Consider the following 14,376-nt stretch of genomic DNA (forward strand, 5'->3'; position numbering starts at 1 on the left):
ATGACACGGTTAATAGAGGGCTTTTTAAAAAGAAGCCATACTATGTTCAAACTGCATATGGGAAAATGTAATATAGCTGTAATTGCGTACAGGGCTTTTTCAAAAGAAGCCAGACTGTGTTCAAACTGCCTATGTGATAATGTAATACAGCTGTAATTAAGTACTTCAAATGTGTCAGTCACAATCAACATGATCATGTGTAGAATCATTATTATCTCACTTCCAGTCAGTATTTATAAATGCAGATCATTTGTAGACTGCATTCATACTGTAGCCTAAATAAGTATTTAACTCAGGAGTAACTACAGCATAAGATATAGCAGAGATATTATAGCACTCAAATGTTTTCATCTGTAGTGAGTAATGGTCTTGATTACAAATTGCCTGTGCAGTGTGCACTTGGAGGCTTGCTCTCATAGGTACAATTTAGTATCCTAGTCCGACAGTGTGCTTATTGCTCATAAGATATCACGACGGTTCTCTCTCTGGGTGAAGTGGGTATTGAGTGGGAGCTTTATTCTGATGAGAATAATATGTATGCAGTCTGCACCACATACTGCTAAAGCATCAAGAGTCCATTCAAAATGCAGCTTATTCCTGCCATCGGAAACCCTTATGCAATATTTATGTATCTTCTTTCATTCCATTTTATTCACTGTCAAAAGTAAAATGATTTATTCTTTTAAATGGCTAGGAAAAAGATGAATCTCTCATTCTTTTGATAGTTGAATGAAATGTCACCATCTTGCAGAAATGTGTACATTGTAGTTTCTTTCCATCCTGCAGGGAGTAAAGGGTTTGAGGTGAGCGGTTTTACCCCTGTCACTCCTGTGTATCAACCACCTGTAACTTCAAGGCTGTGCCTCAATAGGACAATGCCAAAAAATACTGTCTTTGTCTGCCATTTCACACCAGTGTCCCTCACTCTCTTTGCACCTCCTGGGTTGGACCTTTATACAGGCTAGCCATGGGTTATAATCAGATTTTTGTGATTTGATAATCTAGGCAAGAACATATTCCATAAATGCTATTTGTTTTATAGCATTTCAAAGTGCTTGCTTTTATGGCATACAGTTAATTGTCAACTAACATTACCACATAGTTTTGAATTAACAGGAGATCCAGTGGTCTTGACACAGTCTTGTACAATAAATAGCATCTTTTTTTATTTGATTTTTATAATTACTGATGGTAGGCTACTTGGTATCTGAGATGCTGTCTGGTAAAAGTAATATACTTTCCTACACCTAAAGACACCATTACAACATCATCACAGACAGCACTTTAAAGTATAATTCACATGGCGTGGACGGACATATAAAATTGTCTACTTGGATCATTGGGACATATTCATAGATTTGAGGTTGAAAATGTATTTCAGACTCGTTACACCCGCCACAGCATGTTCCTCCTCAGAAGGTGTTCCATTCCTTGTGCCAAAGTGTCTTTACACATCAGCGTCTTAAGTGTCCACATTAGTCCTGGCATCACGTTTGATACAGTTGCAACAAGAAGCAGTGTTCCTCTCCTGCTTACTTATTAGGTGACAGGAGATCATGGAGGGGAGCAGCAGAGCGTGGAGCCTGTAGTGCCACTGGGAGCAGAGGAAGCACAGATGACTACTGAGCATGTAAATGTCACTCAAGCTCACATCCTGGCATGTGCTTTTCAGTTTTGGCTCTGTCTTTGATATATCATACAGTGGTTAAGGGCAGGTTAGAACTAAGCTAAGGTCAGCCAGTGGCCACCTTTTGGGTTAGGAATTTTCGAGTACAATCACTATAGGAGGAGTGAGTTGCGTAGTTTGACGCAATGTTCTTCATGATATGATGACAACATTGACTTCTCAGTGCAATATTCAACGTCAATGAACACATACGAATTTCACAGCAGTCATTTTCATGTGTCGCAGCTGAAGGTAATGACATAAATTCTGGATATGTTTTCATTCATGTGTTGCAGTGTGCCATCATGGACTCCTGTACAGTTAATATCATACTGGCACACCGAAACATATTCATCAGGGGTGGAAAACCACTTATTTTTAATCTAACTGGTGATCAGATTTGGGTTATTGAGTTAATCAATTGAGTTGATCAAAAACACCCATGATTAACCGTTATTGCTTGATGAGCATAAAACGTTTCTACCCAGATTAAATTAATTTAATTAATTAAATTATTGATTCATTCTTTCTTGGGTTTTATTATTAACTTATTGTTCTATGTTTGTATTATTGAGCCTATAATAACACATTAAAGCAATGGTGGTTTTCACTCACTGCTAAATAATCATATGCCCCCGCAAAAGTTGCACACCACTGAATTCTAATCTAAACAGACCCATAATGTATGTTATTACCTTCAGCTGCATTTATGACACATTGGAAATGAATGTCTGCTGTGAAAAGGGTCCATTCGACAAAAGCAGTTTTCATCATGTTATACATCTGTATGTTTTGAGTAACAAACTCTAATTGGTTACTGCATTTAATAGACTTTGAGTGGCTTGACCAAGTGTGGTTGAGGGGAATTGGATTAGCATAATCAGAATGCATTTTGCAATTAAATTGTACCTGACATCAAACGTATGAAAATCACTATTCCATATTCATAATGGGGTGTAAAATGGAGAGGGAGGCCTGGCTTGTCATCCCTTCTCAAGCTGCTGATGAGGCCCTTGTTATGCTAAAACACAGGTGGATTAGACTGTCACTCTGTCTCAGTACTAATACAATTGGTGTAATAATGTTACCTAACCATTAATCTGGGCCAGTGGATCTAAGCAGTATTATATGAGAGGGTGTGCTTTACTGTTATTATTGGCATGACAGTGAAGCGGTCAGGACCTCGGCCCTGTATCGTGCCAATAATGACGGTAAAGCACACCCTGTTGTTTAACATTGTGTAATTGTACTATTCCATTTGGTATATTAGTTGATTTACGTGTTCAATTTACAGAAACTGTAGTACTTGTTGTTGTTTTTATACACACAATTCAATTCATATACTGATATACATCAGTTGTGGTTGTATTACATTATATGTATGAATGAGCAAGGTTAGCATCAATATAATTATCCTAATTATACTGCAGGAAAGCATCCTTGTTCACACTTGGCCCTTTTTGTATCATTTGCATCATTTTTTTTTTTATTGTATTTTTATTCGAATATTGAAAATATTATTTCAATTACTTTTCTGTCCATTTTACTTTTTTCTTTCTGTGAAAACAACTGAAAACCAATAGAAGCCAAAAAAAAGCCATGTTAAGTGACTGATGACTCTTCTCTTTGTGGTGTCAGGGGGAGTGCAGGCTCCAGCTGGAGGCCCAGCGGATCAGCCTGTCTCAGATACATGCTGCCCAGCTAGAGCTGCTCCAGGAGCAGGCTGATGCCCACACACACACCCTGGATCTGGAACTGCAGCGCTTGAAAGAGCATGGTGGTCAGGGTGAGAACTTACTTTCTCAGCAAATGAACTCTGACCCATACGGGTCCATTTGGTTACATTTGTACACTCTCAGAGTTACGAATGGATAAATGAACACTGAGGATTACTGTGTAGTGTGTAGGATGGGTTTGCTCGAGTGTTCATTAGTGTGTTTTTGGCCTGCCATGGCATTGGTTACTTCTGAACTGTATTGTTTTTATCCATTTATACAGTAATGATCTGGCTTAGATGTTATGCTCTGAAAATATATACTGTATTTTTGTGATTGGCTATTACATTCAACATAGTTTTTTTGGTTATCATGAACTATTAATTCATGTTAAACATACTGTACTGTATATAACATTGGTTCCTCTTTACTTTTCTTAGACGTGCCAAAATTCTCCAAATACCAGAACGTGGTGCAAGCTGTGTCAGAAGAATGCAAGCAGCTGATTCTGGTAATAATAAAAAACAAATCACAAGACCTAGAACGTGTACAATTGTGTATGTCATTGACATAGAGTGACATACAAAACTACATTGTACTGCATGTTACATTGACAAAATGACCACATCTCTAAACTGAGTTCTAAGTTGAGGATATTGTGACATTCAGCTCATCCTACCCAGTTGTCATAAACATTTACATAAAAATGTACATAAAGGTCCTAACACACCAGGGATGTTTTTTCGTGCTATTAATTCATCTGAAAATAATGTGTCCAGTACATTCATACAGAACACGAATATTGCTTGGCTATAAAGCAGCACAATCTTTATTTGGAATGAGACACTTTTTTCACTGCGAATAAAAGCATCAGCATTAACCATATGAATAGTTTGGATGCAAAATTCGTGTTTATAATTTTCATATTGTTCATTTATCATGCCCGTTTGTGTGTAACTTTGTCTTTCCTCTTCTGCCAGTCCCTTGCCAAGCACTTCGGTGAAGAGTTGTTGGAATCTGTCCATCAGGTTGATGTCAAGGACTGGTCAGCCTCTCCAGTGAAGGGAGAAATACCCACCAATTTCACTGCTGCCTTACAGGAAGCCAGAGGTGACTGCAGCTGTAGCATACTGGATAAAACCGATATATATACAGTATATTTATAAGAAGTCATATGTATTCTTTCATTCATTCAACCTTAATTTATTTTCTCTGAAATACATTGACAGCAGGACCCTCATTTTCAACGATGCCAAGATTACAAAAGCCATAGCACAACAGAGTCATAATATTGTAATAAGAACCGGATAAAAGCAGTTTAGTGTAAAAGCAAGCAAAGACTTAAGACACCAATAAGACACCTTAAATAAAACAATGACAATTAAAAGATGAATGAGCAGATTTCTAAATTGCCCCAATGAAATCAAGGAGACAATGTTTAATGTGTGTTGCAACTCATTCCATGGATAGGGATCGCTAAAACTGAAGGCTGTCTTACCCAATTCAGAGTTAACCCTGGGGACAAGTTATTGTGAGCATGTAGATTGTGAGCTTGTAGATTTTATTGACAAAAAATGACAAAAATACAAAATTAATCAAAAAGGATAAAAATATAATAATTTCCATGAAAATAATTGATAGCTGCATCCTTATATGGTATGTGATTGATTTATATACGGTACTTGGGGTTCCTTGTAAAAACAACAGAGAGCTCATCATGAATCTCACACTCCTTCCGTTTCAGAGCTGTACAGGGATCTCCAGCAGGTGAAGGAGATAATTGAGCAGGAACATGGCCGTCTGTCACAGCTCCAGGCTCTATTAAGGGCTGATGGAAACAAGGTGAGCATCACTGTCAGGCAGAAACCTTCCATCTCTTTTAACGTTTTTCATAAATTCATGCCTTATCGTATGACAGTGTCATGCCAAAATAGCCGATCTACAAGCCCACAACGTATCTCATTGCAATGCGTTGTGAGCTGGTAGATCTGCCATTTTTGTATTTTTTTCCCATCCCGTCAGGTTAATAGTAAAATATTTAACCAGATTAAAAATATTAACAAGCGCTTGTGACTAAATAATAACTACATTGGATCTATTGAAACAGAGGTTGTTTTTTCCATAACCTGGAAAGTACGGTACCTGTTTTGGACATATAACAATTGTATAATATAACAAAAGCCAAGATAATAGTTGGCTCTCAGGGAAGGAGGGGACACACACACACGGTAAAACAAATTAAAAAAGAGCCCATTTACACATCAACGGAAGAAAAAAACATGCAAACTAAGCATCAACCTGCTCATCGGTAGCAGTTAGGGGTTATGTGTCTTGCTCAAGGACACTTCGACACTTAACACAGGGGCATCCGGGGATCAAACAGGGAACCTTGTTGGATTCCCAAGCCCTTTAATGCTGTGAAGCTAACACCTTCGATACCATTGGTTCTCCTAGATGACAGCATTGCAGACAGCATATGATGAACTGAGGAGTACCAGTAAGAGAGAGATCTCCAGCCCACGACTGCAGGTTGACAGTTCAAGCTCCTGCAGGCGCACAGGTAAATCTGGACTTTACATTTTAGCTATAACCATTATTTTTATACTTTGGCTATTCAAAAATAGCAGATCTACAAGCTCGTGCCGTGCTACGAGCTTGTAGATCTGCTATTATTGAAAAATCTTGAACATTTGTGCAAATCTTATTTTTTTTAAACAACATTTTTAACTCAAATCTTCGCTTCATAGTAGATAATAGATAATAGACTATGAGCTTGTAGATAATAGACGACGACAGGGGGCGTGGCCTCCAGTAATTCTGTTGTTTATAAGTCGTCTGACATTAGGAAAAAGAAACACAAGGACTTTGTTGTTGTGTGTGTAATTATCCATGATACAATAAGCTTTATTTTATTCATATCAGTGCAGTGACAGTCACATCTGTCTGTCATCCTCGCTTCCTGCAGCTACACTTCCCATGTCCTCATGACTGCAACTCAACTCAATCTTTTTATTTAATTGAAAAATTCTTTGCATGTAAGCTTCAGTGTCAGACACTGCTAGATTTGTTAAGAGTTTTGGACATTATGAAATCTGACTCATGCCCTGTTACACATGGCAAGGAGACAGACATACACACTAGTTTGTATGACAGTGAGCAGAAAGGTTTTCCCAAAAGTGCCACTAGTCAAATCCTTCTCGTCTCTCATGGATTGCTCTAGTAGATGGAAGTGTTTGCCAAAGCCTCAAACAGAAACAGTCAATATGCACTTAAATCTTTCAGTCACATCCAAAGGACAGATCATTGAGTCAAAACTAAAAAAATCTGAAAAACTTGTGACATCTCTGCTTACCTACCAATTGCTGTAGCTTTACTTTTAGATGTTTTTTTGGATAATTGCTTAACCACATGAACCCTAGCGTCCCTATTCTGGGCATGTCATAATAGACAAATATTCTGTGAAAATAGCCGCACATTTGCGAGGTGTTGTGAGCTTGTGGATCGGCTATTTTCAGTGGAAAAATGTTGTGTAGAGGAAAAGAAAGCAGGGAGCAAGTACAGCCACCAGCTCAGTGGCCTTGTGGTTAGAGTTTTTGCCCCTGAGACTGGGAGGTCGGAGTTCATTCCCTGGTTGGGTGACTTGGGTCATACCAAAGACTATAAAAATAGGACCCAATGCCTACCTGCTTAGCATTCAGCATTCAAGTGTTGGATTGGGGGGTAAGTCCCTGTGACATACTAGCGTCATGTCCAGGGGGTGTACTTGTACATCAAGCCGCCTCACGCTACAGAAACAAATAGGCTCCTGCCCTATAGGCCACATGGCTCGGCAAGGCTTACTTATATAAATAAGAACAGCCCCCCAGGGACCCTGGACAATGAAGTATATAGAATTGTAATGATTCATATCATGTGCAGTTTTTCTTTGCACCTCCAGGCAGCTGAAAAGAGAGCAATCTGATATCAAATATAATTCACCTTCTTGCCGAAACAAACTCTTTGACTAAGCTAGGCACCCACTTACTATCCAACCACCTTCTTCCTTGCATGTATTTGCCAACATAAAGTATTACTTTTAGTCCAGCACTTCACATTTTCTGTGTGTTTTGGCCCAGGTCTGGAGGAGCAGACCAAAGTATCGTCTAGCTCCCACTCTGCTGACCTGGAGAGGCTAAAGGCTGAGGTTCAGGAGAAGCAGATGCACCTGGAGGAAAGACACAGGCAAGAGATGGAGCATCTCAGAGCCCACTACCAGCTACAGGCTGCAGAGACGGAGGAGCGCTATGCCACAGAGCTCATTATGATGGAACAGCGCCTCCAGGAGGCCACAGGCAGCCAAACCCAATTGAGGTGACCATTTGGTCACCGCTAGTGACCAAAGCATTTGTCTTCCTATCAACTCATGCACTTTGAGCACTTTAGAACGTGAAAAAAAGCATATTTTAGTCTCTAATTGTTTTGTTTTATTTTGTGGTGTGGAAGTCTTTCACCACTTTAGTTCCTCTTAGCTTTTGAGACCACGGCACCGCACCTGCAACCTAAAACTAAAGACAAAATAAGGCGCACCAGTCTACCCTGGTCTTTAGTTTGAAACACAGATGAAGAACCATGGGATGGTCTAAATTCTTAATCACTTAAATCCAGCCCCCCTTAGCATGATGTCATTAACTCATTATAGGCAGAAATTATTAAAAAAACATACAAACAATTGCAAAAAATTGCAGATCTACAAGCTCACAGCGTGGATGTGTCACATTGTGAGCTTGTAGATTGGCTATTTTTGTATAAGATAGGTCTAAGTGGTTAACTCTTATGTTTCTGCTGTAGCATTGCGGGAGAGTCTGGAGGGGACCAGCGGTGCTTATCACTCTACTGTTAACCTGATAGCAACTCCTCGGGAAATTCTAGAAGTTCTACTGCGAGTCCATTTTGAGATGCCAAGACCTGTTACAATATTTAATTGCATCAGCTTAATTAAAGAAAGAAAAAAATCCATTCCTCTCACCATCTCTACACCTGCTTCTGTAAAGTGTTGATTCAATTTCCATATATTCTTTTAACTAGAATTTAGAAAATCTGACCATGATCAATTCCAAGAAAGGCATTAATCAGATTTGTCTGAGGCCAGATATAAAGAAAATGGCAAATTCTGTCTCGCTAATGTTATTTGGTAGCTTGGATTTGTTCACAGTAATCAGCTGCATTTTAAAAGCCACCATTGTTCATATTTTATAGAATATAGAATAATAATTATAAAAGAATACCGGTATGCCCAAAACGGAGTAGTCAATTGAGAATTTGATGAAAGGAGATTGTCAACGAAACCATTGTAGCTTGTGGAAGCTAGCTGAAACTGGTTCCACCGACAGTAACTAATGAAATATTCAAAAGGTGGTTAAAAGCATTACTCGATTCCTGTTGCTGGCCCACTAACCTATAAGATTAGGGTTTCAGATAGAAAGTGTAAACATTGAATAAGACATGAATGAATGAAACATACAGTCCATTCATTGTAATGAAGGAGTTTTAGAAGGAAAATTACATTGAGATTATACCATACATACAGCATTAAAGAAGACAGATTTTACTCTCACTTCAATTCATTTAATGTTTTATTTATTTAGTGCATGCAGTTATTTGAGAAGACGACCCCACCCCTTCATGCCTGAACCTGTTATTGTCTCCGCCAGGCCGAAAGGCATGGCGAGAGAGTATGTTTTGCCCCCTGTCCGTGTGTCCGTGTGTGTGTCCTTCTGTCTGTGACCAGCTAATCTCCGGCACCATTGGCCCGGTCACTGCGAAACTGTGCAAACACAATCTGTGGATGCCAATCCAGAACCTCTGGCCTAAATTTTTCTGATTGGCCTGTTATAGCGCCATCAGGAGGCCAATTTGTGCAAAACTATTTTTTTTATACTACTCCTACAGATTTTGTCCAAACATCACACAAATCGGTACACAGTATCTCTATATTCATGTGATCAACACGGATCTGTCTGATTTCCCATATTCCATCCTGATTGCCTAAGATTGGCTTCCAAAGTTTGCAGGATTGGTTCGTTTTCAGTAAAATGCCTCAAATCCTGAACACTGCATGCAATTTCAGTGCAATTTAGCACTTCCCACTAGGCCGAGGAAGAAATGCCACTTGAAAATGTTCAAATCAGCCTCATGGTGGCGCTATAACAGGCTGTTTTGCGTTTTTACCTATAACTGCACTGATCTGCATGAAACTTTGCACACACACCCCCTAGAGGCCAAGGATATTCAGAGATTGTGGTTGTGGTTGATAATAGTTGTCTGGCTACGCAAGACTACACAATAACCTACCTGACCTGGCGGTGACCTGTGCTCCGAGGAGCACTTTTTCTAGTTTCTCTCTTTATCCTCTCATTTGAAATCAATAGCCAAAATTGAAAGTATTCCATTTATGCAGAGGAATTTATTCATGCCACTTATTTTACACATGAAATATGGAGACCACTGATTCTCCCTCCTCTCACTTATTTAGTTTATGATATATTCTTTTAATACTTTCTCTAAACAAAGATCCATTTATGTGTTTCTCACAAACTGAGATCCTACTGCCCTCTGCTGTTTGATTGTGTAAACCTATTACTACTGTACACACCACTACTGTAGTTCTCAGTCCCAACTCCTAGGATGCTAAATTATGTTACGATGCCAGCACTTTTCAAAATCCTACATTTTGAAAAGCAATGTCTTTGGCAAGGATGAGAATGAATGACTGTAATGTGGTGCTCATTTGATATTGATATAGTGAGTGCCGTTTGCATATCTTTATATTACCTATCCCTGGGTGAACTGCTATTGTAAAGCAGCTCACAGATGCTAAGATAATACTAATACTATTAATACTTTAGTAACTTAGATTTAGATAATTTAGTACCAAAACAAAGCAATCAAAACAAAACTAGCTGTCAAAGGCCTTGATGAACAGATGCCTTTTCAGGCCAGACTTACAGTAAATGTGTAAATATTTTATAATATGCTGTTTATGCGTTCTCACATGTTTTTCCCCACTTCCTAATTTGTCTTTTAGCTTGTCCGGTGTTGGCCAGTCCAGCTCTGAGAGGACTGAAGAGGACACAGAAGAACTAATGGTAGGGGTGCTACTACTTACTGGACTAATCATCACCTCCCCCTCCAGTCTGAAATACGTACTGTATATACATATATTTTAAAACACTGTGACAGTAAGGGGGGGAGTACTTTCAGCCTCTAGGCTACAACCTGCCCTACATCCCTGCCTTTCCTCTAGAGGCCCCAGTTCCAGTTCGTTCCATATCTCATGGGACAGGCTAAAAGGGGTTAGGAAGGTTATATAACCTTGCAGTGTAGCGCGTTACTGGTGAACCGGGCATACATGCTCTTGTCTCAGCACTGCATGAAAGGACGTCTCACGTGACTAAGCCCCCACACCCGCTACATTTTTAAAGTCATCTCATTCACCATTACTTCAGTTACCGTCCTCTCTCTCTCTCTGTGTGGGTGTGTGTCCATTGTGTCCAACCTCCTAACGTCTTAAGAAGTAGTGAGTGTCCATGGCTATTGCATCTTTATGCAGAAAGGAAGGAAGGAGAGAAATGCAGAAATGGAAAGAAGGACAGGGAGAGTGAGAAGGACAGGGAGAGTAGTGGGAAAATGGACCCTATCAATGCAGGATAGGCACTTAAGGAAAGCGGTGCTGTCGAGGCTGACGATAAACAGACAACACAGGGATTCATAACTAGACAGACCGCTACTGTATTAGTGGAATAGTGTGGCTCCAGCATGATGCGAAACATCTCTATCCCTTGATCAGCATTGGAGGGTGGACAGAACAAACGTGTGTATTTATTTATGGTAAAGGATTTTGGGGGATTGGGTACCACTAAAGAACTGTTAGTGCATTGTTCCTTATCTTAGTATCTTGTACTCATTGCACTTATTGTTGTTTTTTTTCCTTCTATTGTCTTACTGTTTGTTATCTTTTTCTCCATACTTATCCAGTAACCACACCCACTATCTTGTCTCTCTCCTCTGGTCCTGTTCTATCTCTCTGTTTATCTGTTTATCTCTCCTTCTCTTACTCTTTTCTGTTTTCTTCTGTCCGTGCAGCGGCTGGTTGAGGCAGAGGGTATTTTAGAGGAAGGCTCGGATCCGGAGCTCCAGCGCAGCAGGTCTCCGGGCCTGACGGCACAGCTGCAAACCCTGAAGAAAGCGCTCTACCACAAGTATGTCCAGGAGGTGGCTGCACTCAAGGAGCAGCACAGGACCGAGCTTAGGAGACTGATGGCAGAGAGGGAGGGGGAGAGGAGAGATGCGATGGAGCCTGGAGGAGAGACGGAGGAGAGGGAAGCACTTACCAAGGTTGAGCGAGACCTCGACGGCGGGGCGGGCCGCCACATCAAGGGCCCCAGAGCCGAGGAGCAAGTCGCCCTGAAACAAAACTGTGATAGAGTGGAGAGGGAGGTTGCAAAGGTATGTGACCACATTATCTATGGATGGTCTTAATCACAGTGATTGTTTATGGAAGGGCAAAGTTTTTCATCCTTTTTCTTTTTATTAAGTATTTAAAGGGACACTAGAACTGGTAAAATCCATTAATGAGAAAACTATTCCTTACTTTTAGCCACCTTCCTCGGTGGCCGTGACATTGTCCTTGGTCGCTGTGTTTAATGCAAAATATGAATCAGGTTGATATAATGGAACCCATAGGCTGTATCTCATAACTCATAGCTGAAAGTAGCAGTTTCATATTGAGGATCATTTATTGGTAGCAGGAATATGATTAAATGTCTTTTCCAAGTAATCAGATTAGCTAGTGTTTCTTGTTACATCTTAGTCACACAGTTAAGAGTTTTCAGTACTAGTAATTATTACAATCACTGTTTGTGTCTGGACAGTTTGGCAATTCTAGTACTGACACACAGGGCAACCTATTATAACCTAGCAGCTATCCAGAATCTGCCTCACTAACATCACAAAATCTCAAAAGACATTTTTTGCTGTTATTGTGTCCATTTCCACATTTCTATTGACCAGGTTTTCCCTATAATGTGCATCGCCATACTTATAGCTGTCACTAAATATGTCCCTTTGTCATGATTAATGAACTTCCTTGCAGGTCATAGTTCAGATGTCAGTGGAGTTTGCCCAGCAGACTGAGCTGGCTCGCCTGAGCAAGCACACCTCCCAGACCACCTCATCCATGCAGACACAGGAGGAAGAGGAAGGAAGGCAGGAGAGGAAGGAGGAAGAACAGGTCCCCAAAGTCTATTCCTCACCGGAGGAAGGGGAGAGGGAGAGATTGGAAAAGGAGCTGAGAGAAAGCACCGCCGAGCTACAACGGTTAAAGGAGCAGCTGTGGAAAACTGAGCAGGTCAGTACAACTGACTGGCCTGACAGAATGTGGTTACTCTTTACAGAAACCATGCCATGCTCTGTATAAATATCCTGGCAATCATATCAGTTATTTGTTAGAATACGCTCTTCTTAAAGGGCTAGTGAGCTCTAAAAGTAGTGGTGAATACATCTGAAAACATAATACACACAGTTAAAAAGTACACTGCACTCTTGCGTTCTCATACAGTAGATTAAGACCTGAAATGGTATGCCTGTGTTTGCAAATGTCTTCATTCTCATCCAGTTCATATTCATACTTTAGAGAAGTCTCAATTTAGATTGTTAGCTGAACATGTATCACTCTTTTAATGATCTTTTCTTTTTAACACTGTTCATGTCTCGAAGACCTAACCCCAGAGTCAGCCAGGCTTATCAGTAACTATTAATTGCACGAGTAGGCATTAGGTGCGTGATAGCAGTGGCTGTCACCTTCAATGTTCTTGATGGAATAAGACTGAGTCCAAAGCACTCATAGGATGGTAATCCACTAATGTTCAAAGCGACTTTGTAAGAAAGTCCTTGTACAGTACAATTAATTCGATTGAGTTGCATTTATATGATAGTGCATACTGTAGCTGTCCCTGCCATTAGGTGACGTGGGAGTGTCATGTAGTCATGTGATAAAAAGGAATATATTACAACTGAAAGATCCATACAGTATGTGGTATTCCTAAAGTTTAGGCTAGCCCAGATTATAATTGTTGACTTGAGCAGCTCTCAGCTCGCAGTCTCTCCTAGCAAGTAACAATTATAATGTAATATCCAAAGTGGTTCCACAGAGACTACTTTGGAAATAGTTACAGTGATTATTATGGCACTGGGCAGAAGTTTCATTGTAATAAATGACATACCATAACTATTTAAGAACTGTTAGCACTATGATACAGTATAGTATACACTGTACTAGACTATATTTGGGCAAACAGTCAAGCATCATTGGAGCAGGTACAGATTAGTATAATCTTGATGACATTGCAGGTTTGACTCTTGCATTTTACGCCTTCTAATTCTGTACACCTCATAGTCTCCAACTATTTTAACCCAGTGACATTATTCCTGATAAAGAGGGTAGACTAAGAGTTCATAGCATTAATGAATGAGCTAAATATTTCGATGTGACTCTTTAGGTAGTATATATGTTTGAGAATAGTAAAGAATGTGTTTGTAGGTGCATTTGTAAGGTGAAAACATGCTTATTAACTCAACCTTTTATTGTCTATATTGTTATTGTTATTTCACCTTACGCAAAGTGTAACACACAAGTGCATTGAACTGAGAAATGACAGTGAGCATAATAGAACAAATATATTTGTCAGTTTGACAGGCTGACTGTCAGTCCCAATCAAACAGACCGTTTCTTCAGATCTAAATGAAACAATGCTTTGACTGAAACTACTGTAGTACCAGAGTGTGTCTGCACCATTGACTGTCTACGGATAGTCTGCAAGCTATACACAGTGTCATGTGTTGGTGAATGAATTGATATTCATCAGGAAAGGGTAGCATTTCTGCTTCCTCACCAAAAGAGAGCGCTGCATCCCCGACAAGTCCTATTGACTCAAGTGCACCTGTTGCCATAGCACCACA

General features: G+C 39.9%; 1 protein-coding gene across 5 annotated transcripts in view; it reads left to right on the plus strand.

Moving 5' to 3' along the window:
* akap9 (A kinase (PRKA) anchor protein 9) overlaps positions 1 to 14,376 on the plus strand; it is a 99,661-nt gene that overhangs the window by 37,269 nt on the left and 48,016 nt on the right. For 4 of the 5 annotated variants that reach the window (XM_080443046.1, XM_080443044.1, XM_080443045.1 and 1 more), the window contains exons 9-18: positions 1,544 to 1,630; positions 3,305 to 3,452; positions 3,822 to 3,892; positions 4,362 to 4,491; positions 5,126 to 5,223; positions 5,836 to 5,941; positions 7,497 to 7,731; positions 10,445 to 10,505; positions 11,503 to 11,865; positions 12,512 to 12,766. In XM_080443046.1, the coding sequence (XP_080299172.1) occupies positions 1,544 to 1,630; positions 3,305 to 3,452; positions 3,822 to 3,892; positions 4,362 to 4,491; positions 5,126 to 5,223; positions 5,836 to 5,941; positions 7,497 to 7,731; positions 10,445 to 10,505; positions 11,503 to 11,865; positions 12,512 to 12,766 (1,554 nt within the window). The remainder of the gene's footprint in view (positions 1 to 1,543; positions 1,631 to 3,304; positions 3,453 to 3,821; positions 3,893 to 4,361; positions 4,492 to 5,125; positions 5,224 to 5,835; positions 5,942 to 7,496; positions 7,732 to 10,444; positions 10,506 to 11,502; positions 11,866 to 12,511; positions 12,767 to 14,376) is intronic. The other variant, XM_080443048.1, reaches the window with a different exon arrangement.

Source organism: Gymnoscopelus braueri (assembly GCF_963280865.1).
Source record: "Gymnoscopelus braueri genome assembly, chromosome: 11".
Classification (NCBI taxonomy): domain Eukaryota; kingdom Metazoa; phylum Chordata; class Actinopteri; order Myctophiformes; family Myctophidae; genus Gymnoscopelus; species Gymnoscopelus braueri.